The 27793-nt window shown below is 42.5% G+C and overlaps 1 protein-coding gene across 50 annotated transcripts in view; it reads right to left on the reverse strand.

Moving 5' to 3' along the window:
• The window catches only part of LOC110531155 (membrane-associated guanylate kinase, WW and PDZ domain-containing protein 1), a 314347-nt gene that overhangs the window by 27361 nt on the left and 259193 nt on the right, over nt 1-27793 (reverse strand). For 31 of the 50 annotated variants that reach the window (XM_090184132.1, XM_090184130.1, XM_090184129.1 and 28 more), the window contains 2 exons: nt 19331-19365; nt 12834-13098 (listed from right to left, as the gene is read on the reverse strand). In XM_090184132.1, the coding sequence (XP_090040258.1) occupies nt 12834-13098; nt 19331-19365 (300 nt within the window). The remainder of the gene's footprint in view (nt 1-12833; nt 13099-19330; nt 19366-27793) is intronic. The other 19 variants (XM_090184134.1, XM_090184131.1, XM_090184133.1 and 16 more) reach the window with 1 other exon arrangement.

A 27793-nucleotide genomic window follows, 5' to 3' on the forward strand; every position in this document is an offset into this window, starting at 1 on the left:
CTACACGCCGCATTTTGGTCCGATCCTTGCTACACCTCCTCGTCAGAGGAGGAGATAGAAGAAAGCCGTTACAAGAATTGGGTTTTCATAAGGTTAAAGCTCTGCTCACTCAGTAAGAGACATTGGTTATAAACTATGAAACACACCCTTCTCTCCCCACCTATATAAAGCCCTTGACGAAAATGTACCTTTCTGTTCAGAGGACGATAGGACGACGGTCCATACGTTAAAAATACTAACATGTCAACTACAGAACTAGGCCAAGCTCAGCGTGAGTTTTGGTTGAGAATGGTATGAACTCTTATTTACTAAAGAAGTGAGACATCCTAGTTGTTGAGTTAGCAACAGCAGCTGTAAACGTGGGCTAGGAAAGGACAGATAAAGTATCTGCCCTAACAAACAACACAATACTACCAAGTATCCAGTTTACCACCAGAGACATTCTTCAGAGGACAAGGAAGATCTCTGTTGGGCAACACGGCCAGCATCTACAATCAACCTACCGAAGTGCAGCTCAGAGTAAATATTTATTTCATTTTCCTTTTTCAAATGGGCGGTAATTTAGAATGCATAAGATACTGTATTTACAGCATAGCTGCCAACGGACCGATAGAGACATAGCTTCTCCCTCTGTTCCTCAGTCTTCCCGCTCCTTCATTTAAATCCAACCACCTCTATTTTTGTAACCAGCCATAATATCTGTTCTGTCCGCTAGGGACGTTTTCCTTTACGACATAATTTGAAATCAATGTATGATTCATTCTGTGTATATGTAATTCTGTGTGATTAGTTAGGTATTTAGTAAATAAATAATTAAACCCAATTATGTTTTGCTGATTCAACTTGTTAGCCAGCTTTCGTGAAGATAACCAAGAATTTACAACTTTCAGATGAGACTAAACAAGGTGACGATTAAATAATGACTGCTAATGATGTAGAAGATTACCAGGTCTTTAAGAGTTTATTCAGAAGATAACAGCTCTATAAACATTATTTCGTGGTGCCCCGATTTTCTAGTTAATTATTTACCTGATTAGCTTAATCAGGTAATATTAAATACAGAGAAATTATTTTATAGAATAGCATGTCATATCACTTAATCCGGCATAGCCAAAGACACGACACCACCATGCATTTCCATCTCCTCCTCTCCCTCCTTTGTTCCTTTCTCGAGCACACAGATGAGCTGACAACAGTTTAGTTTAAATATGTTTTGTTGCGGTGTTCTTGAACATATTTCACTTGGTTTCCCAAATGAAGCACTGGGTAGCTGCAGGAACAAGGTTGGAGACCCAATGGTATATAACGTTTGGGCAGAATATCACCTGTCGGGCAGTGAAAGCATGCTCCTCAAACAGTGGTTGATGCATGGAGTGAAATAAGTGTCCTTATATTTATTTCTCAGCTGCACATATTAAGCACACAGCCTCCATTCGCTATTCCAGTGCATTCCCCTGACCCTGCACATTTGATAAATGGGCCATTCGAAAAAGAAACTCATTTTACATATTAGTAAAGACTAGATTAAATTGATAATAGTCTGATGGGTGAAAATATGATCACTTGACGAAAGAACAGCTGTGCAGCCTGAGGCAAGGAACAGAACACAAGCTATTTTTGCGACTTTCTCAAATCATCAATAATCTATAGTCACACCATGCAGCATACAGTGCATTCAGAAAGTATTCAGACCCCTTCACTCTTTCCAAATGTTTATACTTTACAACCTTATTTTAAAATGTATTAAAAAAATTAAATCCTCATCAATCTACACACAACAAGGACAAAGTGAAAACAGGTTTTTGGACATTTTTGCAAATATATAAAAAAAAAAAAACAGAAATACCTTAGTATTCAAACCCTTTGCTATGAGACTCGAAACTGAGTGCAGGTGCATCCTGTTTTCATTGATCATCATTGAGATGTTTCCACAACTTGATTGGAGTCCACCTGTGCTAAATTCAATTGATTGGACATGATTTGGAAAGGCACACACCTGTCTATATAGGTTCCCACAGTTGACAGTGAAAAAACCAAGCCATGAGGTTTAAGGAATGATCTGTAGAACTCGGAGACAGGATTGTGTCGAGGCACAGATCTGGGGAAAGGGTACCAAAACATTTCTGCAGCATTGAAGTTTCACAAGAACACAATGGCCTCCATCATCCTTAAATGGAAGAAGTTTGGATCCACTAAGACTCTACCTGGAGCTGGTCGCCCGGCCAAATTGAGTAATTGGAGAGAAGGCCCTTGGTCAGGGAGGTGACCAAGAACCAGATGTTCACTCTGACAGAGCTCCAGAGTTCCTCTGTGGAGTTGGGAGAACATTCCAGAAGGTTATCCATCTCTGCCGCACTCCACCAATAAGACCTTTATGGTAGAGCGGCCACATGGAAGCCACTCCTCAGTAAAAGGCCCATGACAGCCCGCTGGGAGTTTGCCTAAAGGCACCTAAAGGATTCTGACTACGAGAAACAAGATTCTCTGATCTGATGAAAGAAAGATTGAACTCTTTGGCTTGAATGCCAAATGTCACATCTGGAGGAAACATGTCACCATCCCTACGGTGAAGCATGGTGGTGGTAGCATCATACTGTGAAGATGTTTTTCAGTGGCAGGAACTGGGAGGCCAGTCAGGATGAAGGGAAAGATGAACGGAGCAAAGTACATAGATATCCTTGATGAAAACCTGCTCCAGAGTACTCAGGACCTCAGACTGGGGTGAAGGTTCACCTTCCAACGGGACAATTACCCTAAGCACACAGCCAAGACAACGCAGGAGTGGCTTGGGGACAAGTCTCTGAATGTCCTTGAGTGGCCCAGCCAGAGCCCGGACTTAAACCTGATTGAACATCTTTGGAGAGACCTGAAATTAGCTGTGCAGCGTCACTCCCCATCCAACCTGACAGAGCTTTAGAGGATCTGCAGAGAAGAATGGGAGAAACTCCCCAAATACAAGTGACAAGCTTGTAGTGTTATACCCAAGAAGACTCGAGGCTGTAATCGCTGCTGAAGATGCTTCAACAAAGTACTGAGTAAAGTACTGGTCTGAATACTTCTGTAAATGTGAAATATTTTTTTACAATTTTTAATACATTTGAAAAAAATCTAAAACATGTCATTGGGGTACCATGTCATTATGGGGTATTGTGTGCAGATTGATGAGGGAAATAAACTATTCAATTCATTTTAGAATAAGGCTGTAATGTAACACAATGTGGAAAAAGTGAAGAATACTTTCCAAATTTAACTAGGCAAGTCAGTTAAGAACAAATTCTTATTTTCAATGACGGCCTAGGAACAGTAACTGCCTGTTCAGGAGCAGAATGAGAGATTTGTACCTTGTCGGCTCAGGGATTTGAACTTGCAACCTTTTGGTTACTAGTCCAACACTCTAACCACTAGGCTACCCTCATTCAAGGGTTTACCTTTATTTTTACTATTTTCTACATTGTTGAATAATAGTGAAGACATCAAAACTATTAAATAGCACACATGGAATCATGTAGTAACCAAAACAGTGATAAACAAATCTAAATATATTTTATGATTGAGATTCTTCAAATAGCCACCCTTGCCTTGATGACAGCTTTGCTCACTTGTTTGGCTACTACATGATTCCATATGTGCTATTTCATAGTTTAGATGTCTTCACTATTATTCAACAATGTAAAAAATAGTAAAAATAAAGGTAAACCCTTGAATGAGGGTAGCCTAGTGGTTAGAGTGTTGAACTAGTAACCAATAGGTTGCAAGTTCAAATCCCTGAGCCGACAAGGTACAAATCTCTCATTCTGCTCCTGAACAGGATAAATTAGTAAAAACAAAGAACAACCCTTGAATGAGTAGGTTGTCATGACGTTGGCCTGATTGGGGAGGTTTATGACCCCCATAAATGCCTTTACCCTTTTTCCTCTCTACTCTACCGATGTGACTATTGAAAATCCCATGGTTAACATTGAGAGAGAGTCTGGTGACATAAAAAGATGGGAACGGAACCATATTTCGGTAATCAAACCAGCTGAAAATACGCGTTGGTACAAAATGGATATGATGACAGATCAGTTGGCGTCTGAGACTTTTATTACTGATGACAGGACGACACACTGTATCTTGGAAAGTCTACACATTCTAGTTATCAGATTCACATGGAATTGTTGTGCAATTTAAATGTTTAAATATGAAAGTATTTGTGAAAAGATGAAATGTCATTTTAGCTTCCAAATGAGAGAATTGGGTTTTCATAAGGTTGCACATGTGCACATGTGAACAGACATTGGTTATAAACTATGAAACACGCCCTTCTCTCCCCTCCTATATAAAGCCCTTGATGAAAATGTAACTTTCTGTTCCGAGGATGTTAGGGCGACAGTCCTACGTTAAAAGGGCTCAGATTATAAGCTGTTCCATGGATGTGAGGACTTGCGGTCCCCACGTTGAAAGGACAAAGGTCGCCTACAGAACTAAGCCAACCTTAGCGTGAGCTCTGGTTGAATGACAAGAACCTAACGAAATTAGCATCGAATCTCAACGTGAAGGTGACGAGCTACACGGCGAAGGATGAATTTCGAGTATACCAGCCAGTATATAGCATGAGCTTAAAAGTATGGCAACTTGGTATGAATTTGGTATGAACTTTGAACTCTTATTCACTGAAGAAGTGATACCACCTAGCCATTGCGTTAGCAACCGCAGGTGTAAACGTGGGCTAGGAGAGGACGGACAAAGTATCCATTCTACCACGCTCCAGTTTACCACTAGACAGTCTTCAGAGGACCAGAGACCCATGCTGGACAACCCGGCCTACGATCTACGACCAATCTACCGAAGCGCAACTCAGGGTAAATATTTATTGCATTCTCCTTTTTCAAATGGGCGGTTATTTAGAATGCATAAGATACTGTATTTATCATAGTATAGCTTCTCCATTTGTTACTCATTCTTCCCGCTCTTTCACTCAAACTCCCCCCTTTTCTTTGTGTAACCAGCCGCTATATCGGCTCCGTTCACCAGGTCCATCAATGTATGATTTATTCTGTGTATATGTAATTCTGTGTGATTAGTTAGGTATTTAGTAAATAAATAATTAACCTGTTAGAGCTCTAGGGGCGCTATTTCATTTTTGGATAAAAAACGTTCCCGTTTTAAGCGCGATATTTTGTCACGAAAAGATGCTCGACTATGCATATTCTTGACAGTTTTGGAAAGAAAACACTCTGAAGTTTCAGAATCTGCAAAGATTTTGTCTGTAAGTGCCCCAGAACTCATTCTACAGGCGAAACCAAGATGATGCATCACCCAGGAATTAGCAGAATTTCTGAAGCTCTGTTTTCCATTCTCTCCTTATATGGCTGTGATTGCGCAACGAATGAGCCTACACTTTCTGTCGTTCGCCCAAGGTCTTAGCAGCATTGTGACGTATTTGTAGGCATATCATTGGAAGATTGACCATAAGAGACTACATTTTCCAAGTGTCCGCCTGGTGTCCTGCGTCGAATTCGGTGCGCAATTGCCAGCTGCTTCTACTTTACCATTTGATTCAGGGGAGAAAGCATGTGTCCAAGAACGATGTATCAATGAAGAGATATGTGAAAAACACCTTGATGATTGATTCTAAACAACGTTTGCCATGTTTTCAGTCGATATTATGGAGTTAATTTGGAAAAAAGTTTGCGTTTTGAGGACTGAATTTATGGATTTTTTTTGGTAGCCAAATGTGATGTATAAAACGGAGCTATTTCTAATACACAAGGAATCTTTTTGGAAAAACTGAGCATCTGCTATCTAACTGAGAGTATCCTCATTGAAAACATCAGAAGTTCTTCAAAGGTAAATTATTTTATTTGAAGGCTTTTATGTTTTTGTTAATGTTGCGTGCTGGATGCTAACGCTAATGCTAACGCTAAATGCTAACGCGAAATGCTAACTCTAGCTAGCTACTTTTACACAAATTATTGTTTTCCTATGGTTGAGAAGCATATTTTGAAAATCTGAGATGACAGTGTTGTTTACAAAAGGCTAAGCTTGAGAGATGGCATATTTATTTCATTTCATTTGCGATTTTCATAAATAGTTAACGTTGTGTTATGCTAATGAGCTTGCTGATAGATTTACACAATCCTGGATACAGGGGTTTTTTCATAGCTAAACGTGACGCAGAAAACGGAGCGATTTGTCCTAAACAAATAATCTTTCAGGAAAAACTGAACATTTGCTATCTGAGAGTCTCCTCATTGAAAACATCTGAAGTTCTTCAAAGGTAAATGATTTTTTTGAATGCTTTTCTGTTTTTTTGTGTAAATGTTGCCAGCTGAATGCTAATGCTAAATGCTACGTTAGCCATCAATACTGTTACACAAATGCTTGTTTTGCAATGGTTGAGAAGCATATTTTGAAAATCTGAGATGACAGTGTTGTTAACAAAAGGCTAAGCTTGAGAGCTAGCATATTTATTTCATTTCATTTGCGATTTTCATGAATAGTTAACGTTGCGTTATGGTAATGAGCTTGAGTCTGTATTCACGAACCCGGATCCGGGATGGGGAGATCAGAAAGGTTAAACCCAATTTTGCGTTGCTGATTCAACTGGTTAGCCAGGGTTCGTGAAGGTAACCAAGAATTTACACCTTTCAGATGAGACTAAACAAGGTGACGATTAAATATTGACTGCTATTAATGTAGAAGATTACCAGGTATTTAAGAGTATTCGGAAGATAACGGCTCTATAAACATTTGTTCGTGGTGCCCGACTTTCTAGTTAATTATTTACCTGATTAGCTTAATCAGGTAATATTAATTACAGAGAAATGATTTTACAGAATAGCATGACATATCACTTAATCCGGCACAGCCAAAGACACGACAAGGTGTTCTAAAACTTTTGACCAGTAGTGTATGTTCTGATGTCTAAGACATTTTAGGGTTTGTATCATTCACAACTGAAGTTGCAAATTAACTCTAAATCTAGCATATAGGACCTGTTTCAAATGATCCCTTTTACACTCAACATAGCCATTTCATGTGCGTACTTTCTCCGTAATGGGAATTATATGTATACTTTATTCAGCTCAATTCAATTATATTCTTCTTAGTATAAAATCATATAAAATAAAATAATGGCACGGTACTTATAAGCATAGCTTGTCAGCCATAATGAAAAGACCAATGGCATAGTGTATAGGCAGATAACATACAGTAGTCCAACTCATATTTTGTTCCTCTGAAATACAATTTCTTAATCTCATAATGTTTCTTTACACTTGCCTAAAATAAATAATGGATGTATTATTATGGTGTGTATTACATTTATTTATTAGACATTTTTAAATGTAGGTGTTCCAAAGGGGCTCATCAACTGCTTGTTGTGTGGAGGCCTGGAAATGCAAAATGTGTCTATGTTAATTAACGGTCAATTACCGTGAGACCAGCAGGCTTTTGCATGACAATAACTGCCTGATAACATGTCATGACTTCCACAGCCCTAGTGAGAACACAGGCGATTTGGTGTCAGTCTGTTCACCCACAGGGCAAGTCTGAACACAGGGAACGGCCCATTTCTCCTGATCCGCCTTCTGTCTGCCATACAGTCTCCATTAGCCCTCAGCTCTGGGTCTGTGTGTGTGTCTGTGCTGGATAAGTCATTAGCCCTCCACTGATCCCTGTCCCTAGCACAGGGATCAGAGCTCTCACTTACACACGCACATGCACATGCACACACAGGCACACAAGCACACACACACACGCAGCCTCTAAGCATCAGACAAAATGTTCTCTGCAGGAGGGTCCCAAGCATGGTCTCATCTCTATCTCTGTCTCAGTCCTGTCTCTGTCCTAGCCATCTCCTGGCACCACTAACACCACAGATCACCATAGTGCTGATATCTGTCCACAATCTACTACATGAAAACAGAGATGCGTCTGCATGTTCCTCTCCTCCTCCCACTCTCCAACCCATTCTAATAATCCAGCCCACTCAAACAGTAGGATCAGCTCCACATCAGAGGGCTGCTGCTCCTTGAGGGGTTATCAAACATATATACCAATCAGGCTGAGCTTAAAGCAGCCCTCACCGGGCCCAGTTAATATTTAATCAGCAGCAGCAGACCTAGATTCTACTGGCTCTACTTTACCCACTGATTAACCAGAACTGCAACACCGCAGGCGCCTGCTAACACACACATACGACCAGGCTGAGGCTGGCTGGCAACTCGCACTAGTCATTTACATTCATCTATGGTGGGGAGTAACAGATTACATTCATCTATGGTGGGGAGTAACAGATTACATTAATCTATGGTGGGGATTACATTCATCTATGGTGGGGAGTAACAGATTACATTAATCTATGGTGGGGAGTAACAGATTACATTCATCTACGGTGGGGAGTAATAGATTACATTAATTATGGTGGGAATTACTTTCATCTATGGTGGGGAGTAACAGATTATATTCATTAGTATAGTCAGTGTAATCATGTAATCTGATTTGGGGAAAAAACTGTAATGTAATCGGTTACGTTATCATAATCTTTTATTGTTTTTTAAAATCAGATTACAGATACTTTTGGGAAACCAGTTTACGTTTTAGATGATTTTTGTCATTTTGAAAAAGGATGTTTTCGGGGAAAAAAATACGTTAACACCTTTCTGTTTCTCAATGACATTCAATTCAGCATTGAAAAAAGGTACAAGTTTAAGATTGTTCCACCTGAGCGAGTCTGACCATAAACCAGAGATCACTATGATGACACACCAAATGTAATTCATGGATCCTTTTCATCTTCTTCTAATTTCTCTTAAGGGGAAAGAATTCAAAAGTAATCAGATTACATTACTGACTTTGGGTAACCAAAAAGTTACGTTACTGATTACAATTTTGGACAGGTAACTAGTAACTGTGACAGATTACATTTAGAAAGTGACCTACCCAACCCTGGATGCATACACTCTTCAGCCCAAAAGACTACCATTAACACACACGCACACACGAACGCACAAACACACAAGCTGCAAAAGCACACGTAATGTGCATATTCTTCTGATGGGTGCGTTTTTAATACACCATACATGTAAACACATTATTGTAGACATCAGACAAGCAACAGCCAGCTGCTTATGAATTGCAAATGGCAATCGAGAAAAACAACATTACATCAAATCTAATCAAATCCATTTTTATTTGTCAAATACACATGGTTAGCAGATGTTAATGCTAGTGTAGTGAAATGCTTGTGCTTCTAGTTCCGACAATGCAGTAATAAGAAACGAGTAGTCTAACCTAACAATTCCAAAACTACTACCTTATACACACAAGTATAAAGGGATAAAGAATATGTACATAAAGATATATGAATGAGTGATGGTACAGAACACCATTGGAGTAGATGTAGATGCAGTTGATGGTATCTAGTACAGTATATACATATGAGATGAGTAATGTAGGGTATGTAAAAATAAAAGTGGCATAGTTTAAAGTGGCTAGTGATACATGTATGACATAAAGATTGCAAGATGCAGTAGATGATATAGAGTACAGTATATACATATGAGATAAGTTATGTAGGGTATGTAAACATTATATTAAGTGGCGTTGTTTAAAGTGGGTAGTGATACATTTTTACATCAATTTCCATCCATTTCCATTATTAAAGTGGCTGGAGTTGAGTCAGTATGTTGGCAGCAGCCACTTAATGTTAGTGGTGGCTGTTTAACAGTCTGATGGCCTTGAGATATAAGCTGTTTTGCAGTCTCTTGGTCCCTGCTTTGATGCACCTGTACTGACCTCGCCTGCTGGATGATACCGGGGTGAACAGGCAGTGGCTCGGGTGGTTGTTGTCCTTGATGATCTTTATGGCCTTCGGGTGGTGTAGGTGTCCTGGAGGGCAGGTAGTTTGCCCCCGGTGATGCGTTGTGCAGACCTCACTACCCTCTGGAGAGCCTTACGGTTGTGGGTGGAGCAGTTGCCGTTCAAGGCGGTGATACAACCCGACAGGATGCTCTCGATTGTGCATCTGTAGAAGTTTGTGAGTGATTTGGTGACAAGCCAAATTTCTTCAGCCTCCTGAGGTTGCTGCGCCTTCTTCACAACGCTGTCTGTGTGGGTGGACCAATTCAGTTCGTCCGTGGTGTGTACGCCGAGGAACTTAAAACCTACTACCCTCTCCACTACTGTACCGTCGATGCGGATAAGGGGGTGCTCCCTCTGCTGTTTCCTGAAGTCCACAATCATCTCCTTAGTTTTGTTGACTTTGAGTGTGAGGTTATTTTCCTGACACCACACTCCGAGGGCCCTCACCTCCTCCCTGTAGGCCGTCTCGTCGTTGTTGGTAATCATGCCTACCACTGTAGTATCGTCCGCAAACTTGATGATTGAGTTGGAGGCGTGCATGGCCACGCAGTCGTGGGTGAACAGGGAGTACAGGAGAGGGCTCAGAACGCACCCCTGTGGGGCCCCAGTGTTGAGGATCAGCGGGGTGGAGATGTTGTTACCTACCCTCACCACCTGGGGGCGGCCCATCAGGAAGTCCAGTACCCAGTTGCACAGGGCGGGGTCGAGACCCAGGGTCTCGAGCTTGATGACGAGTTTGGAGGGTACTATGGTGTTAAATGCTGAGATGTAGTCGATGAACAGCATTCTCACATAGGTATTCCTCTTGTCCAGATGGGTTAGGGCAGTGTACAGTGTGGTTGCGATTGCGTCGTCTGTGGACCTATTGGGGCGGTAAGGAAATTGGAGTGGGTCTAGGGTGTCAGGTCGGGTGGAGGTTAAATGGTCCTTGGCTAGTCTCTCAAAGCACTTCATGATAACGGAAGTGAGTGCTACGGGGCGGTAGTCGTTTAGCTCAGTTACCTTAGCTGTCTTGGGAACAGGAACAATGGTGGCCCTCTTGAAGCATGTGGGAACAGCAGACTGGGATAAGGATTGATGTCCGTAAACAGACCAGCCAGCTGGTCTGCGCATGCTCTGAGGATGCTGCTGGGGATGCCATCTGGGCCTGCAGCCTTGCGAGGGTTAACACGTTTAAATGTTTTACTCACGTCGGTTACAGTGGAGGAGAGTCCGCAGGTTTTGGTAGCGGGCCGTGTCAGTGGCACTGTATTGTCCTCAAAGCGAGCAAAGAAGTTATTTAGTCTGCCTGGGAGCGAGACATCCTGGTCCGCGACGGGGCTAGTTTTCTTTTTGCGATCCGTGATTGACTGTAGACCCTGCCACATACCTCTTGTGTCTGAGCCGTTGAATTGTAACTCTACTTTGTCTCTATACTGACGCTTAGCTTGCTTGATTGCCTTGCGGAGGGAATAGCTACACTGTTTGTATTCGGTCATGTTTCCAGTCACCTTGCCCTGGTTAAAAGCAGTGGTTTGTGCTTTCAGTTTCACGCGAATGCTGCCGTCAATCCACGGTTTCTGGTTTGGGAATGTTTATTCGTTGCTGTGGGTATAACATCGCCGATGCACTTTCTAATGAACTCGCTCACCGAATCAGTGTATTCGTCAATGTTGTTGTTGGGCGCAATGCGGAACATATCCCAATCCACGTGATCGAAGCAGTCTTGAAGCGTGGAATCAGATTGGTCGGACCAGCGTTGAACAGACCTGAGCGCAGAACTTCTTGTTTTAGTTTCTGTCTCTAGTCTGGAAGCAACAAAATGGAGTCGTGGTCAGCTTTACCGAAAGGAGGGCGGATAAGTTACAGTAAGTTCTGTTTGCTTGTCCCCCAGTCAGCCTTAACGTATATGTTGCAATGTAAATGACTCTTTAATATATTCCCCCGAGATGGGAATGAATGACCCATTGTTTGGAGAACAAACCATTTCTCTCAAGAGACTCTAGTGAGTATAGTAAATAAGTGGGGTGGTTCCCTCCTTCCCATGAATAATAGAAGACCTGAGCTGTGATTGCAAAGGGAGAGCCTTAATTAACAGATGTTCTGCTTTTAGAATTCTAAATGGGTGTACATTCTATCGCCCCCGATGCTTAGAGAAAAAACTATTGTATGCGGCACACTATCAAATTAACGTTTTGGTCAATAGACTTCTTTTCTGCTGATGAGAACATCTATTGACGGAAACATTCACATTATTGTTATCAAATGGTTCTGCTTATCCACTAACCACAGTCAACCTCCAGTTGTGTTCCTGTACTCCTGCACAAGCAACACAGGAATAGCTCCTGACGTAAGCTTGGGTCAACATTGGATATATCATACTTAAATTCTGAGCCGTCAGCAAGGTAGGATGTATGTGACCCTTCATTTTTAACCCCTTCTTCCGGTGGCAAGGCAGTATACACACACCTACACAGTGTTTGGAAATGCAGGTGCTTCATATTGCAGGAGATGTCGATAGTACCACAGAGCAGGAAACACGTCTGTTTTTCAAGGAGACTATGCTCTCTGAGACACCTTTTGTCATAGAGTCAGGTTTGAGTCAGGTTTGAGTCATACCACACACACACACACACACACACACGCACGCACGCACGCACGCACGCACGCACGCACACGCACAATGAGCTGTTCCTACAAAGTACTCAACAATGATTCTCCTCCAGGATTCAATGCAACACCCACACACTTTCAATAAATTGATACGCTCTCTAGTATATTCCAAACAGAAAAATGTGAAAAGTTCCTCTCTTCCCACCAAACAACAGACAGGATTATTAAATACATGGCTCATTCACTAATGTCTCAACGTTTGTACCTGTTTGTACCTGTATCTGTATCTATAAAATATATATTATATCTAATATTTTTTGGCAACATTGTTGAACCTACCTTTATCAGTTGTCATCATAAACCACAATGAAGTATTTGATTTTGAGTCTACTCACGTCTGCTCTCATACATGCTCCTGGACTGGGCCCAGATCTTGAAGGGGTCTGGCTTCTTCTGGAGGGTCATGGTGCCATCTCCAGGGTCCTGGGTGGGCAGCGGAGGCAAGCCAGGCAGTGGCTGAGTGGGTGCGGCCGGAGGGGGGGCCATGGCCTCACTGGGCATGTTGGAGGGGGGGTGGCTGGGGGAGTCTGTGTGGGTGCTGCGATGGCTGCACACACTGTGCTGGGAGCTGCTCTGACTGTCCTTCCTCTCCAGCTGCTGCTGAATGGACAGAATGGGGAGGGAGAGAGAGGAGGGAGGGGGGGAGAGGGTGCAACACGGGGGAGAGAGATAAGACGAGAGGAGAAGGTGAGGTGATAGTGAGAAAGGGAGGGTTAAGAGGGGAAGAAAGAGAGACGAATAAGATAGAAATAAGAAAGATGTGGAGAGAAAAGAGAGAGAGATCCGTAAGAAGGGAAGGTAGTAGAGAGCGAGAAGAAGGTAACAATAATCCAAGGTCAACATCATAGAAACACCAAGTGAATTGAGTGTGACTGTCAGTTAGAGCTGTAGTCTAATAGTGTTGGGGGAGAGATGGTTTCTATGACACCCACACACAGAAACACATGTTTTAAGTATGAAGTAGGCATTGGTCTGATGCCGAAATTCAAATGAGCACCACAATGCCTTCTTCATCCATGCTCTTTATTCATACACACACTACGTTCTACGTGTAAACACATTTATTGTTAAGATACTTTCTTTGATTTCAAATTAATATATTCAGTCCAAGACAAATCACTGAATACATGACCACTAAGCCTGGCTAAGACAAAGGGACATTTCGAAGAAGCTAATCAAAATGGACTGTGGATTAGTTCAAGGAAATCATGTCATCAAGTTGTGTCTATTTCAATTAAGATTTTTTACGGTTCAATTATATTTCTTATGGTTATTCAAATATTAAAACCAACACAAATCATGAAAAGAAAAGTTAACACATTTCAAAATAGTTTTGTTAGTAGAAACAAAAACACACTTACAAGCCAACACTTCATTTTGATCAAGAGAGAGTTGCAAATACACCAAGACAGTTGGGTCCTTCTTGCATATGGCAGTGTACTCTGAACACATATTTAAAGCCCAGCACCAGAGGCAGAACAGCTCTTAGAGGCTGACACAGAGTTGCATGCAGCCTGACATTTCAATAATATAACACAGAGGGGGAAAAGCCTGCTTTCCCCTGAGAAAAACTAATCAACGGTGACAGCCAACCAGGGTCACCATTGGTCCCTCTCGACCCCTACAGCACCCTGCCCCTCCCCCTCCCCCACCCTGTCACATGACCTCAATCGGCGACGCCCCTACTATGACTGATGCCACATCCCTGTTAATCTCTAAACCCAAATTTCCCAGCTTCCTGTTAACAGGAACACTGAAGTATGTATGTGAAGTATTATCCCAGCTGTAGTATACATGTATTCCTGTAGTCTACAGTACATACTTTATGGATGGCTCTGGGTAGAAGTTGGCCATAAGCACTGATTTTGACTATAGGCACCCTATGAAGACCTAAGGGTTGATGAATCGTCATAATAAAAACACACCTGGGAGAAGGAAATAGGGATTAATATATTTCCCCGAAAATCTACTACTAAGTCCCCGGAAATACGCGAAAATTGGAAATGCCAATTCAAAGCGTTTAACACAAAGTTTGGTCACTCAGGGTTCCCCAAAATAAGATTGTGGCTGTGCCACATTGACGTATTGGCTGTGCCGCTATTTATACATTTCACAGCAAATAAAATGAATATTTACAGTCTAAAATGAACAAAAATAGAAATGCTACATGCAACAATTTCAAAGGTTTTACTGAGTTACAGTTCATAAGAGGAAATCAGTAAATTTAAATAAATACATTTGGCCCTAATCTATGGATTTCACATGACTGGGAATACAAATATGCATCTGTTGGTCACAGATATATATTTTTTTTAAATGGACCTCACAATGGGCCTCAGGATCCCGTCAAAGTATTTCTGTTCATTCAAATTGTCATCGATAAAATGCAATTGTGTTCGTTGCCTGCCCATACCATAATCCCACCATGGGGAACTCTATTCACAACGTGACATCAGCAAACCCCTTGCCCACATGACGCCATTCACGTGGTCTGCAGTTGGGAGGCCGGTTGGACGTACTATACTGCAAAATTCTCTAAAAGTCTGTTGGAAAAGGCTTATGGTAGAGAAAGTAATGTTCAATTCTCTGTCAACAGCTCTGGGGGACATTACTGAAGTCAGCATGCCAATTGCATGTTCCCTTAAAACTTGAGACGTCTGTGGCATTATGTTGTGTGACAAAACTGCTGATTTTACAGTGGCCTTTTATTGTCCCCAGCACAAGGTGTACCTGTGTAATGACCATGTTGTTAAATCAGCATCTTGATATGCCACTCCGACACAGAGCACGCTCAGGACACACAGAGCACACCCAGAATAGGCCAGCTTTGTCGATTCATTCAAACGTTGTAAAGCAGTCAAAAAAAGTCAAATGACCAAAGTTGTTAAGCTTGCTAGACAACCTCCAATGACGAATGACAGAATATTTGGCTAAATCGAGTTGATGATTATGCAGATAGCAGATCAGCTCATGAATAATGGGGAGGAAGTGAGGACATGGTTTATATATCAAGGGAAAAAACGTTATTTGTTACTTTATTTGTTGCATGCGCAGAATAAAACATGTGTAGACCTTACCGTGAAATGCTTACTTACAAGCCCTTAACAATGCAGTTTAAGAAAGAGTTAAGAAAATATTTACTAAATAAACAAAAGTACAAAATAATAAAAAGGGGGTACCGGTACAGAGTCAATGTGCGGGGGTACAGGTTAGCCGAGGTAATTTGTAAAGTGACTATGCATAGATGTAAATAGTTTTGATTAATTGTTCAGCTTGGGGGTAGAAGCTGTTAAGGAGCCTTTTGGTCCTACACTTGACACACCGGTAACGCTTGCCGTGCGGTAGCAGAGAAAACAGTCTATGACTTGAGTGACTTTTTTGGGCTTTCCTCTGACACAGTCTACTATATAGGTCCTGGATGGCAGGAAGCTTGGCCCCAGTGATGTACTGGGCCATACACACTACACTCTGTTGCGCCTTATGGTCAGATCCTGAGCAGTTATCATACCAGGCGGTGACGCTACTGTTCAAGATGCTCTCGATGGGCAGCTGTAGAACCTTTTGAGGATCTGGGGACCCATGCCAAATCTTTTCAGTCTCCTAAGGGGGAAAAGGTGTTGCCATACCCTCTTAACCACTGTCTTGGTGTGTTTGGAACATTATAGTTTGTTGGTGATGTGGACACCAAGGAACTTGAAACTCTCGATCCGCTCCACTACAGCCCTGTCAATGTTAAATTGGCCTGTTCGGCCCGCCTTTTCCTGTAGTCCACGATCAGCTCTTTTGTCTTGCTCACATTGAGGGAGAGATTATTGCCCTGGCACCACACTGCTGGGTCTCTAACCTCCTCCCTATAGGCTGTCTCATTGCTGTCGGTGATCAGGCCTACCACTGTTGTGTCGTCAGAAAACATAATGATGATGTTGGAGTTGTGGGTGAATAGGGAGTACAAGAAGGGAAAAAGAACAGCAGACGTGCTGTAGCAGACGTGCTGTTGCCTACCCTTACCACCTGGGGACGGCCTGTCAGGAAGTCCAGAAGCCAGTTGCATAGGGAGGTGTTTAGTTCCAGGGTCCTTAGCTTAGTGATGAGCTCTGTGCCATTATGGTGTTGAACGCTGAGCTGTAGTCAATGAACAGCACTCACATAGGTGTTCCTTTTGTCCAAGTAGGAAAGGGCAGTGTGGAGTGTCATTAATATTGCATTATCTGTGGATCTGTTGGGGCAGGTCTAGAGTATCCGGGAGGATGCTGTTGATGTGAGCCATGACCAGCCGTGTGTGCTACCGGGCGGTAATAATTTAGGCAGGTTACATTTGCTTCCTTGGGCACAGGAACTATGGTTGGTCTGCTTTAAACATGTAGGTATTACAGTCAGTGAATACACTTGCCAGTTGGTTCACGAATGATTTGAGTACACATTCTGGTAATCCATCTGGCCCCACAGCTTCATGAATGTTGACCTGTTTAAAGGTCTTGCTCACATCGGCTACCGAGAGAGTTATCACACAGTCGTCCAGAACAGCTGGTGCTCTCATGCATGCTTCAGTGTTGCATGCCTCGAAGCAAGCATAAAGTACATTTAGCTTGTCTGGTAGGCTCGCGTCACTGGGCAGCTCGTGGTTGGGTTTCCCTTTCTAGTCTGTAATAGTTTTCAAGCCCTGCCACATCCGACGAGTGTCATAGCCGGTGTAGTAGGATTCAATCTTAATCCTCTATTGACGCTTTGCCTTTTTGATGGTTTGTCTGAGAGCATAGCGGGATTTCTTATAAATATTCCGGATTAGTGTCACAATCTTTGAAAGTGGCAGCTCTAGCCATTAGCTCGATGCGGATGTTGCCTGTAATCCATTACTTCTGGTTGGGATATGTATGTACGGTCACTGTTGGGACAACATCATCAATGCACTTATTGATGAAGCCGATGACTGAGGTGGTATTTTCCTCAATGCCATTTGATGAATCCTGGAACAAATGCCAGTCTGTGCTAGCAAAACAGTCCAGTAGCATAGCATCCGGGTCATCTGACCTCTCCGTATTGAGCGTGTCACTGGTACCCCCTGCTTTTATTTTTGCTTGTAAGCAGAAATCAGGAGGATAAAATCAACATACTACTGTTTCTTCATATCCTCACTCTGCTGCTGCCCGCCTTCACCTTGTTATTATCAACACCGGTTTACATCAACATACTACTGTTTCTTCATATCCTCACTCTGCTGCTGCCCGCCTTCACCTTGTTATTATCAACACCGGTTTACATCAACATACTACTGTTTCTAGAATTCTGGCTTTTTTTCTGGGTTCGGGCTCATTTAATTTCTGTGATGTCGGACCAGGCCTGGGTACGGGCTTCAGCCCACTGGGATTGGGACAGACCGGGATCGAATTTTCAGTTCTGATGAGAGCTCTAAACTGCATTCAGGTCTCCTGTGCAGACTGTCAGTGTCAATTATGTGTGTGCTTTATTTATGACAACTTTGTGTGAAGTAAATACTCTAGGTTATAGGCTTCCATCTGACAACCTGTTTGGCAAAAAATAAAATAGTACATTATCCAATCTGCTGCTGCACATTTCGTGGAATTGCATTAATGCAACATTGAGGGAAATGTTAATAATTTTCCAGGTCTTTTGTTTGTGAAATGTGAGATATTTACCTATTATAAACATTTTGAATATCACAAAAATTATAATTACACACACTTACCACAAAATGTACTAATTGTGATGGTATACATTTTTAAGAACCAGAAAGAAAGAAATATCAAGGTGACACCCCCACACCTATGATATCATTGAAAAGCCCAAAATGTCCTCTCAAAGGTACAACAGGACCTAACACATGGGCATGTATGGCCTTAGAGATACGGACCAAAAAACAAATGGACAAAAATGAATTGCTCGGTCTCAGGAGGATAGGTGGGCAGAACACAAAACTGACCTCAGATCAGTTTTTTGGGGACAACTTTTCCCTCTGGACGACGCTCCAGGGGATGCTATGGGTGTGTCTTTCACAGCGGTGATGGAGTCTCCTAACAGCCAGCATTGATTTCTCATCAGGTTACGATGAGTCGTAAAGATGAGGAGGCGTTTGCTCTTTAAACCTCAGAATAAAGTGATTGTCCCCGGAGAGACCATCCCACCGCTCCAGTACTGAGGTAGCTAGTCAGTCCCGTAGAACGGCTCCATCATTCCCTTCAGTTCTCTCCCTTATTCCATCATCATTTGTTAATCTCTCCTCTTCACTCTATCTTCACTCTATCGATACCTTTTGTATCTCTTTTCCCCTCGTCCTTGGCTCTGTGCATTTCAACTAGTTTCAACTAGCCACTGGTATAAGACAACCCCTCTCTCCTCTCATCCTCCTTTCCCCTCATCCATGACCCTGTGCCCTCCTTACCAGCTGGACACCATTACAATGACTCAATCAGGACACCCAGGCTACCCTTAAATCACTCAATGACAGCATGGGAGAGATGGAGGGAAGGAAGGGGTTAAAGAGAGAGAGAGAGAAAGACAATGGAGAGAGAGAAAATACCTAGGAGAGGGAGCAATGGAGAGCTTGCGAGTGAAAGAAAAAGGGGGTCACAGTGAGGGGGCGAGAGAGTCAAAGAAAGAAAGTGGGGAAAAAGGAAAGTAGCAGGGGAGGTCTATGGAAGGCTGGATGGAGAGCGGAAAAGGAAAGATTAGAATCCTGTCTTCCTTATCTCCATATCTTTTGTTCTTTAAATAGCCCCCACATCCATCCAGTAGGAAGTGGGCATGCACGGGGGGAATAACACAAACAAATGCAGAAGGGAGGAGATGAGGGAGAAGAGAGTTGTGGTGTACTCACCACCAGCTTGGGGCTCCTCTTGGCCGCCACCACTCCTGCAAAGCAGCGGCAGAGAGACAGAGAGAGTATCAATGGCAAGTGTAACTTTGTAACCCCCCCACTTCTCCCACCCCAACCAGAGCAAAAACAACCACTTCCCAGGAAGGACGGACGGACGGACAGAGGGACGCAAGGATTGAGTGATGGACGACGGGTCCTGCTGCAGAGAAAAGTAGAGCTAGTCCAGCTCTCACTCGCTCTTCTTTTCACTCATTCCCTCTTTCTACAAGTGCCACTGCACTACATTGCGCGTTAGCCACAGCGATCTCTGCTCTGCTCTCTCTCACCCGCTTTCTCTCTCTCGCCTGCTATTAGGACAAGAGCTATTGATCTATCTGTATTAGTGAGGCTCACTGACTGATGCTACAGCTGCAGAGGGTTGCTCCCATCCACCGATCCACAGAGAGAGAACACTGAGCCACAGAGCGATTAAACCACCAAACAATAGGTTCTACCTCGGCGGGTCGGCAAGACAGAGCGCTCTGCAGGCAGAATTTCAACTATTACCAGCAGAGAAGGAGTCCAGGAGCTTGAGCATGATATGAAAGCCCAGCGTCAGCTCCCCTCTCACTGAGAGCATCTTCTGAACGTCTCTCTGTGTGTTCACCTACAGCAGGCAGCAGCTCCTCTGCTCAACACTCGCACATTGAAAAGCAGATTTTGTTTCCCTATGCCTTCCCTCTCCTTTTCCTTGCATGGTGTTGTTTGCTTGCTGGCATCCACCCCCTCCCCCCACCCCCCACCTCTCTCTCTCTTACCTCTCCTCTTACTTTCCCTCTCTCCTAATGAAATATTCACACAGGGAGTCAATTGTCTGGGGATACCACACAATACAAAACATGCAAGAAGTAATGGGATGAATATAATAATAATTTACATTTAAAGTTGACATCTTATTTCAAACCTCCCACACATACGATTTCTATTAATACAGCGTTTCTCTGTGAAACAGAAACTTATGTTGTCAAATCAACTGATAAAATCATCAACCTGTTTCAAACAACTGGTAAGGAATCCATGACAACAAGTACTGCCAGAACAACACAGAGACCGATAAGCTCTCTATTCTCCCTCACCTTTTTTGTCTTTGTATCAATTCAACAGACAATGTTTTTATCATTTGGAGAAAGAAAACTGTATATTAACTAGATGGGAAACTGTAATGAGGGTGTTTGACAATGCGTTCAACCTGTGGAAGAGCTTGACACTTCTAGAAGGTAGTTATCGAACAACAGCAGCACTTTCGGTTTAACAATAAGGCAGCACACTGCATCGGTACCTTCTAGAGAAGGTATTATTAATACCTCCTTGTGAGTATTTGATCCCTGAGGCATCTTCATCTATAGTACCTGAGCTCGGCGCCACTACCTACATCCACCTTAGATGAAGCCAATCCCACACTTTAGTCTTAAACTTATTTAAGTTTCACGTGTGGCCGATGCAGATATACCCTCAGGCTGTCACTATCCCCGCGACCCAGCACAAAGAAAACACATGGCAAAGCCTTTTTTGAAAAATGTTTACTTTGTTTTTGTTCGTTTTTTAATACTGCAGATAGATCAATGTAATTGTCTGCATCACTTCCAACTCCCCGTATATATTTTTTGCAAATATATATAGGGAAAGGAGGGCTACCTAGTCAGTTGTACAACTGAATGCCTTCAACTGAAACACGTCTTCCGCATTTAACCCAACCCCTCTGAATCGTAGGCTTAATCAAATTCCACGTCTTCGGCGCCCGGGGAACAGTGGGTTAACTGCCTTGCTCAGGGGCAGAATGACAGACAGGGGCAGAACGACATATTTTTACCTTGTCAGCTCGGGGATTCAATACAGAAACCTTTCGGTTACTAGCCCAATGCTCTAACCATTAGGTTACCGGCCGCCTTAATAAAGTACCAGTCTGTACCAGTCTGGACACAAATCTGGACACATCTACTCATTCCACAGTTTTTCTATATTTTTACTATTTTCTACATTGTAGAACACATATGGAATCACGTAGTAACCAAAACAAATCAAAATATATTTTACATTTGATATTCCTCAAAGTAGCCTCCCTTTGCTTTGATGACAGCTTTGCACACTCTTGGCATTCTCTCAACCAGCTTCATGAGGTAGTCACCTGGAATGCATTTCAATTAACAGGTGTACCTTGTTAAGTTAATTTGTGGAATCTCTTTCCTTCTTAATGCTTGTGACAAGGTAGGGGTGGTATACAGAAAATAGCCCTTTTTGGAAAAAGACCAAGTCTATATTATGGCAAGAACAGCTCAAACAAGCAAAGAGAAATTACAGTCCATCATTACTTTAAGACATGAAGGTCAGTCAATACGGAACATTTCAAGAACTTTGAAAGTTTCTTCAAGTACAGTCCCAAAAACAATTAAACGCTATGATGAAACTGGCTCTCATGAGGACCGCCATAGGAAAGGCAGACTGTGTGAATCAGGCCTTCATGGTCAAATTGCTGCAAAGCAACCACTACTAAAGGACACCAGTGAGAAGAGACTTGCTCTGGCCAAGGAACAAGAGCAATGGACATTAAACCGGTGGAAATCTGTCCTTTGGTCTGATGAGTCCAAATATGGGATTTTTGGTTCTAACCGCCATGTCTTTGTAAGAATCAGAGTAGGTGAATGGATGATCTCCGCATGTGTGGTTGCCACGTGAAGCATGGAGTGCAGGAGGTGTGAATGTGTGGAGGTGCTTTGCTGGTGACATTTTCAGTGATTTATTTAGAATTCAAGGCACACTCAACCAGCATGGCTACCCCAGCATTTTGCTGCGATACCTCATTCCATCTGGTTAGCGCTTAGTGGGACTATCATTTGTTTTTCAACAGGACAATGACCCAACACACACCTCCAGGCTGTGTAAGGGCTGTTTGACCAAGAAAGAGAGTTATGGAGTGCTGCATCAGATGACCTGGCCTCCACAATCACTCAACCTAAACCCAATTTTATGTATTTATTTATTTCACCTTTATTTAACCAGGTAGGCAAGTCGAGAACAAGTTCTCATTTACAATTGCGACCTGGCCAAGATAAAGCAAAACAGTTCGACACATACCACACCACAGAGTTACACATGGAGTAAAACAAACATACAGTCAATAATACAGTAGAAAAATAAGTCTATATACAATGTGAGCAAATGAGGTGAGATAAGGGAGGTAAAGGCAAAAAAGGCCATGGTGGCGAAGTAAATACATTATAGCAAGTAAAACACTGGAATGGTAGATTTGCAGTGGAAGAATGTGCAAAGTAGAGAGAAATAATGGGGTGCAAAGGAGCAAAATAAATAAATAAATACAGTAGGGGAAGAGGTAGTTGTTTGGGCAATTTAAAGATGGGCTATGAACAGGTGCAGTAATCTGTGAGCTGCTCTGACAGCTGGTGCTTAAAGCTAGTGAGGGAGATAAGTGTTTCCAGTTTCAGAGATTATTGTAGTTCGTTCCAGTCATTGGCAGCAGAGAACTGGAAATAGAGGCGGCCAAAGGAAGAATTGGTTTTGGGGGTGACCAGAGAGATATACCTGCTGGAGCTCGTGCTACAGGTGGGTGCTGCTATGGTGACCATCGAGCTGAGATAAGGGGGGTCTTTACCTAGCAGGGGCTTGTAGATGACCTGGAGCCAGTGGGTTTGGCGACGAGTATGAAGCGAGGGCCAGCCAACGAGAGCATACAGGTCACAGTGGTGGGTAGTATATGGGGCTTTGGTGACAAAACGGATGGCACTGTGATAGACTGCATCCAATTTATTGAGTAGGGTATTGGAGACTATTTTGTAAATGACATCGCCGAAGTCGAGGATCGGTAGGATGGTCAGTTTTACGAGGGTATGTTTCGCAGCATGAGTGAAGAATACATTGTTGCGAAATAGGGAGCCAATTCTAGATTTAACTTTGGATTGGAGATGTTTGATGAGAATCTGGAAGGAGAGTTTACAGTCTAACCAGACACCTAGGTACTTGTAGTTGTCCACATATTCTAAGTCAGAACCGTCCAGAGCAGGTGCAGGCAGCAATCGGTTGAAGAGCATGCATTTAGTTTTACTTGTATTTAAGAGCAGTTGGAGGCCACGGAAGGAGAGTTGTATGGTATTAAAGCTCGTCTGGAGGGTTTTTAACACAGTGTGCAAAGAAGGGCCAGAAGTATACAGAATGGTGTCGTCTGCATAGAGGTGGATCAGAGACTCACCAGCAGCAAGAGCGACATCATTGATGTATACAGAGAAGAGAGTCGGCCCAGGAATTGAACCCTGTGGCACCCCCATAGAGACTGCCAGAGGCCCGGACAACAGGCCCTCCGATTTGACACACTGAACTCTATCAGAGAAGTAGTTGGTGAACCAGGCGAGGCAATCATTTGAGAAACCAAGGCTATCGAGTCTGCCGATGAGGATGTGGTGATTGACAGATTCGAAAGCCTTAGCCAGGTCAATGAATACGGCTGCACAGTATTGTTTCTTATCAATGGTGGTTAAGATATCGTTTAGGACCTTGAGTGTGGCTGAAGTGCACCCATGACCAGCTCTGAAACCAGATTGCATAGCTGAGAAGGTGTGGTGGGATTCGAAGTGGTCGGTAATCTGTTTGTTGACTTGGCTTTCGAAGACCTTAGAAAGGCAGGGTAGGATCGATATAGGTCTGTAGCAGTTTGGGTCAAGAGTGTCCCCCCCTTTGAAGAGGGGGATGACCGCAGCTGCTTTCCAATCTTTGGGAATCTCAGATGAAACGAAAGAGAGGTTGAACCGGCTAGTAATAGGGGTTGCAACAATTTTGGGATGGTTTGGGATGTGATGGACCGCAGAGTGAAGGAAAAGCAGCCAACAAGTGCTCAGCATTTGTGGAAACTCCTTCAAGACTGTTGGAAAAGCATTCCAGCTGAAGCTGGTTGAGAGAATTCAAAGAGTGTGCAAAGCTATCATCAATGGTGGCTACTTTGAAAAATCTAAAATATATTTTGATTCGTTTAACACTTTTTTGGTTACTACATGATTCCATATGTGTTAGTTCGTAGTTGTGATGTCCTCACTATTATTCTACAATTTCAAAAATAACAAAAATAAAGAAAAACCCTTGAATGAATATGAATGAATCCAAACTTTGACTGATAGGTAGGTACGTATGTACTTTTGACTGGTAGGTAGGTACGTACGTACATACATTCATACTAACATACATCATTGGAGTAAGCTTGTGAAAAACAACGCTTAGTTTCCACTTCCAGCTTAAGCATACTATATACATTTTGCACTGTCTATTTTACAATAGTTCTATTTTGTTTGCTTTTACTCCTGTCCTTCTTTTAACCTCAACCTATCCATCTATTTCTTTCACAAATGTTCTCAATCTATATATGTTTTACGGACCCAGTATGTTTTACAATAGTTATCTTGTTGTTATTAGTTGTTTTTATTCCCAACCTTCAGGTCCATTCAACCCTTCCCATCGCTTAACACCATCCATATTGGATGTATATTTGCCATATACTTTTCAAAACTGATTTTTTGGTAAAACATTTTTTTTTTACTCCAAGCACAAATAGGACACATGGAAATTAATTTCCTTAGGCATGAGTCAAGCATCATTGAGATTCAAACCTATAATCTTCAGTTCTCTATCCATGGAACTAGTCCACTGCACCACATAGATGGAGTCAGGATGCAATGTGTTTTCATGCATACAAATCTGTTCTAGTGTATTCAAACAGACCCCATTTCAAAGGAAACAAGCACTCATTAGGATCAGGTGTGGCCAATTGGTGGTGTGGATATTACGTTCTAGCTGGGTTACCTAACGCCACTCAAATATATATCGATAGTCTAAAGAGCAGCAGCTCAAATACAGTGCCTTGCGAAAGTATTCGGCCCCCTTGAACTTTGCGACCTTTTGCCACATTTCAGGCTTCAAACATAAAGATATAAAACTGTATTTTTTTTGTGAAGAATCAACAACAAGTGGGACACAATCATGAAGTGGAACGACATTTATTGGATATTTCAAACTTTTTTAACAAATCAAAAACTGAAAAATTGGCCGTGCAAAATTATTCAGCCCCTTTACTTTCAGTGCAGCAAACTCGCTCCAGAAGTTCAGTGAGGATCTCTGAATGATCCAATGTTGACCTAAATGACTAATGATGATAAATACAATCCACCTGTGTGTAATCAAGTCTCCGTATAAATGCACCTGCACTGTGATAGTCTCAGAGGTCCGTTAAAAGCGCAGAGAGCATCATGAAGAACAAGGAACACACCAGGCAGGTCCGAGATACTGTTGTGAAGAAGTTTAAAGCCGGATTTGGATACAAAAATATTTCCCAAGCTTTAAACATCCCAAGGAGCACTGTGCAAGCGATAATATTGAAATGGAAGGAGTATCAGACCACTGCAAATCTACCAAGACCTGGCCGTCCCTCTAAACTTTCAGCTCATACAAGGAGAAGACTGATCAGAGATGCAGCCAAGAGGCCCATGATCACTCTGGATGAACTGCAGAGATCTATAGCTGAGGTGGGAGACTCTGTCCATAGGACAACAATCAGTCGTATATTGCACAAATCTGGCCTTTATGGAAGAGTGGCAAGAAGAAAGCCATTTCTTAAAGATATCCATAAAAAGTGTTGTTTAAAGTTTGCCACAAGCCACCTGGGAGACTCACCAAACATGTGGAAGAAGGTGCTCTGGTCAGATGAAACCAAAATTGAACTTTTTGGCAACAATGCAAAACGTTATGTTTGGTGTAAAAGCAACACAGCTCATCATCATGGTGGTGGCAGCATCATGGTTTGGGCCTGCTTTTCTTCAGCAGGGACAGGGAAGATGGTTAAAATTGATGGGAAGATGGATGGAGCCAAATACAGGACCATTCTGGAAGAAAACCTGATGGAGTCTGCAAAAGACCTGAGATTGGGACGGAGATTTGTCTTCGAACAAGACAATGATCCAAAACATAAAGCAAAATCTACAATGCAATGGTTCAAAAATAAACATATCCAGGTGTTAGAATGGCCAAGTCAAAGTCCAGACCTGAATCCAATCGAGAATCTGTGGAAAGAACTAAAAACTGCTGTTCACAAATGCTCTCCATCCAACCTCACTGAGCTCGAGCTGTTTTGCAAGGAGGAATGGGAAAAAAATTCAGTCTCTCGATGTGCAAAACTGATAGAGACATACCCCAAGCGACTTACAGCTGTAATCGCAGCAAAAGGTGGCGCTACAAAGTATTAACTTAAGGGGGCTGAATCATTTTGCACGCCCAATTTTTCAGTTTTTGATTTGTTAAAAAAGTTTGAAATATCCAATAAATGTCGTTCCACTTCATGATTGTGTCCCACTTGTTGTTGATTCTTCACAAAAAAATACAGTTTTATATCTTTATGTTTGAAGCCTGAAATGTGGCCAAAGGTAGCAAAGTTCAAGGGGGCCGAATACTTTCGCAAGGCACTGTACATGTTGTACTAATGCATGTTAATGCGTCGTTCAGCACCTCACTGTGTCACAGTAGTTCCTGCACTGTGATATTGATGTACACCTATCTCAGTTCTGTCCTTGCTGCCACTGTGTGTTAAATACATATGATATGCACATATGATACAGGGGCAATTCCAATACTCTGAAACGGAACCATGAATCCGTTGGCCCGTTACTCCTTTTAAAGGCCTCTGGCCTGAGGCCCAGGCCCAGTCTTATGAATACTGAGCAGACCATGCTGTCTGAATGACTAAGAGGGCCTGGTCATTGTTATTATACTGTGAAGGGAAGTAAAAACCATGTTGGAGTGAAAGAGCAGTGTAGCCTGTGAGTTGAGCTTTAACACAGCTCAGAGAGGGACTCCTTGGGTCTGTTTCAAGAGTGTCAGACCCAGTCAGCAGACTAGATAGAAACAGCTATTAAATGGCAAGATTATGGGGAGAAAGTGTGTGTGTGTGTGGGGGGGGGGGGGGGGGGGTCCCTGCATCCATATGTGTGAGAATGTATGCATATTGACATATGACAACACGTGCATATGCTGATGGGTTTGTACGTGTGTGTGTGTATGTGTGTGATTGTGTATGTGTTACAGTGTGTGGGATTGGGGGCTGGTTCTATATTTCATCAGGCCTTGAAAATATGTCCTTGCCATCTGTCACAAACTGTGTGTGTGTCTGTGTGTGCAGAAACCCTCTTCCTCTTTTCATGTCAAACACAGATGTAGTGGAATTGATGATTTCAAAACCATATATGTACTATGTCAGCACTGGTTTAAGATTAGCAAAAATGTGTGTTTGATTATGCGTGTGTAAGTGGGAATGTGAGAGTCAACTTTTGAGTGTGTGTGGGGGGGTGTATATGCGTGTGGGTCCATGACGTGTATTCTTTCAGAGTAGAACAATAACAGGTAGTAAATGGCTTGCTGTTTCTATGCTCGGATCAGGCT

The sequence above is a fragment of the Oncorhynchus mykiss genome, chromosome 9 (assembly GCF_057628025.1).
Source record: "Oncorhynchus mykiss isolate SJ-2025 chromosome 9, ASM5762802v1, whole genome shotgun sequence".
Classification (NCBI taxonomy): Eukaryota; Metazoa; Chordata; class Actinopteri; order Salmoniformes; family Salmonidae; genus Oncorhynchus; species Oncorhynchus mykiss.